Below are 3,039 nucleotides of genomic sequence, written 5' to 3'. Positions count from 1 at the left end.
ATCAAAAGAGAGGGGGGTGCATGCTTGCAGCTGCAACTCTGCTGCTACCCCCCCCCCCGAATGTCACGCCTTGCTTATGTCTCAGAGATGCATTCACCCTCTTGTGTGCTCTCTACATTTTTCTCCCCTTCCTTCATTGCGCCCACCATTCATCCTCTCTCTCTTCACGATTCACCGCCTTTTCCATCCTGTAACTCACCCACAGCGCCCCTCTCTCCTCCTCCACACTGCCCTCGACGAGCAGCTTCAGCCTCCCCTCTGCTGCCCGATTTTCAATGGAGTCGGGCATCATCAACCTACCTTTTCACCAACGTGGTGGTGGTTCTTTTGCATAGCTCCGCCCCCTGCCTGGCCACTAAAGAGACGTGTACTAACAGGCAGGTCCCCGTCGCCCCGTGCAAGAGCCGGGAGCCTGGAGCCCAGGCGGGCGATTCCACGCGCGCTCGGCGGTCTGTCGCGAGCCCCCCTAGGCTGCACGTGCCCATCCATCCACGGCAGGTAAGAGCGGCGCGTGCGCGCAGGACCTGTTCCGAATAGCAGCCGGCGTTTGAGGAACGGACTTATTTTTTTTGCGAGCGCTGCCTTTGGTGCTTAATTATTATTTATAACTCTTCTAATTGCTTTGACAAGTGAGTCAAACAAAAAAAAGCAGGCGAAAGGCAAGGGCGCTTTGCAGTGTGCGTTTAAATACATATCCGTGGGTTTTGGATCGAATTTTTCTGGAGGAGGTAGGAATTGGTCTCTTTAAATACGTCTATACCATTTTTGTGACTGAGCTAATTAAACAGTTAACAAATAAATACAAAGAAATACATAACGTGCTTTTAATGTCCTGCGGCTTTGGCAGTGCCCTTGAGGAAGAGGGAAGCAGCTGATCTTACTTAATAAACCAGCCAACCCCCCCCCCCCCTTTTAATTCTGGGGGGGGCTGTAGGAAATGCCAGCACTTGAAGTTATCTTATATAGATAATGATTATGATAAATACTCTGCGATCACTTAGAGCTCTGAAGATCTTTGGGAGGGTGTGATGAGGGGAGGGGGAAGGGTTAGGGAAATATTTTTATTTATTTATTGATCTTGCTGATCTACAAAGAAAAAAAAGTTGTGAATTCCCCGACTTAACTTGAAGACATCAGTTTGCTCAATGTAATTTGCTAAGGCGGCCAGTTCTGCTTTTAATTAATATGTGGGGGTCTTTTACTACTAAAGCTTATCTGCAGCAGGGTCCGTTTTATTCCTATGGGCCCTGCCGCAGATAACTCGAGCCAATCTTTAGTAAAAGACTCCCTTGGAGAGCTTAAAAAACAAAAAAAGTCTCCAAGCTTGAGTCTTAGCTTCCCACTCCAGGCACCTGCTTTTCAGCAGTGGTGCATCACCCTCTTCTTAAACTGGTGCCTCATGTTCCGGATTGAAACTTTTGCATTTTAGCAGCCACAGGCTCAAACTTAGCAAACGTTTGATTTTCAGTTTTCTTTGTAATGCTTAAACATGCAGTGCTATCTTTTGCAGCATTACTTTAAGATTGGTGCCCGGAAACCTGCTCACTGTATCTACTTTGCACTACAAGTTCACTATGAAGGCAAAAGCGAAAATGATCCAGCGCGACCTTCCAGCGGACGCATCGGAGACCCTTCGCGACGTGCCAGCATCTGGTCCGCACGATTCAGGCACCCGTTTGCGATGCAGCAGAAAAGCCAAAGGCAAAGCCAAAGAAGCCGCAGCTAAACTGGGCTCGAAATCGAGGAAAGCGTCTGCCGGCGCTAAACAGCATAACGCGCGGAGACTGGAGAGCAACGAACGCGAGAGGCAAAGGATGCACAAACTGAACAATGCCTTCCAGGCGCTGAGGGAGGTGATCCCACACGTGCGGGCCGAAAAGAAGCTGTCCAAAATCGAGACCCTGACCCTAGCCAAGAACTATATCAACACATTGACCACTACCATTCTGGACATGTCCAGCGGGCGCCTCCCCACCCTGGAAGAGGCCGCCTGCCCGGCCAAAGGCTGCAGCTTTTACCAGCATTACCAGCAGCAGCAGACGGCCGAGGACGGCGACGACCAGTTGCAGAAATACTCGACCCAGATCCACAACTTCAGGCAGGGCAGCTAGTGCTCGGCTTGCCGCTGTGGACTTTACTTACTGCTCTTGGCTCCTTGAATTTAGAGCACGATGCATATGCCAGATTTTAATAGACATTTATTTGTAAAGTATATTTGTAAAGTATATGAAATGTATTTTTCTAGGAATATTGACGTTTTAAAGAAATCTATGCAAACATGATGATAATGGCACTAAAGCGACGTGTACTAACAGGTCCCCGTCACCCCGTGCAAGAGCCTCGCATTTGTTGAGAATAATCAGTGGAAAAGCATGAAAGTAATACATATTACTCAAAACAGTCTTTTAAAATGTAAGTAATTTATTGCGGCATGTAATGTACATTTTTAAACAAGGCTTTTTATTTCATGCTTTTCAGTTTTATTTCTTAGAAAAGTGTGTGTATGTAATACACACAGATGCAAACAAAAATATAGGTTTCTTGCAGGCATGTCATATATAGATATGAAGAGAGAAAGAGTGCACAGTAATATATATATATATATATATATATATATATATATATATATATATATATATATATATATATAACATCCAGACTGTAAGAAGCCTTATTTTGGTCAAATTCATAAACTACATCCAGATTATTGAAGGTCGCATTTCTACTTATTATAGCTGAATACTGTTAACTTGGTGTTTGAAATTTGAACTGATAGGTGGAAAGTACAGAAGGAAAGATAAAGAGGATTTTTTAAAACAAACAATACCTGCATTAACAATAAGGTCTCTGTGACTTTTGCTGCGGCCTTCCTACATCTAAAGCCAAAAAGCCTTCTTGTGCCAGGAGAGGTGAAGGCCGTCGTGTGCCGTGCTGAGAATACATCTGAAGTTGCTTGGAAAGTGGGAATGGTTAACTCAAGGTTACTACGGCCTTCCTATACTGGTGTCCAGAGGACCTGCAGTGGTGCCACTGTTCAAC

General features: G+C 45.5%; 1 protein-coding gene across 1 annotated transcript; it reads left to right on the top strand.

The window, feature by feature from the left end:
• Positions 1 to 407: 407 nt before the first annotated feature.
• Positions 408 to 2,450, top strand: BHLHA15 (basic helix-loop-helix family member a15). The gene is made up of 2 exons (XM_030212895.1): positions 408 to 498; positions 1,511 to 2,450. The coding sequence occupies exon 2, from the start codon at positions 1,575 to 1,577 to the stop codon at positions 2,109 to 2,111; it is 537 nt and encodes a 178-aa protein (XP_030068755.1). The 5' UTR covers positions 408 to 498; positions 1,511 to 1,574; the 3' UTR covers positions 2,112 to 2,450.
• Positions 2,451 to 3,039: the final 589 nt, after the last annotated feature.

Source organism: Microcaecilia unicolor, chromosome 8, assembly GCF_901765095.1.
Source record: "Microcaecilia unicolor chromosome 8, aMicUni1.1, whole genome shotgun sequence".
In the NCBI taxonomy this organism is placed as follows: domain Eukaryota; kingdom Metazoa; phylum Chordata; class Amphibia; order Gymnophiona; family Siphonopidae; genus Microcaecilia; species Microcaecilia unicolor.
The sequence above is the reverse complement of the archived record's forward strand: the minus strand, read 5'-3'. Positions and strand labels throughout refer to the sequence as shown.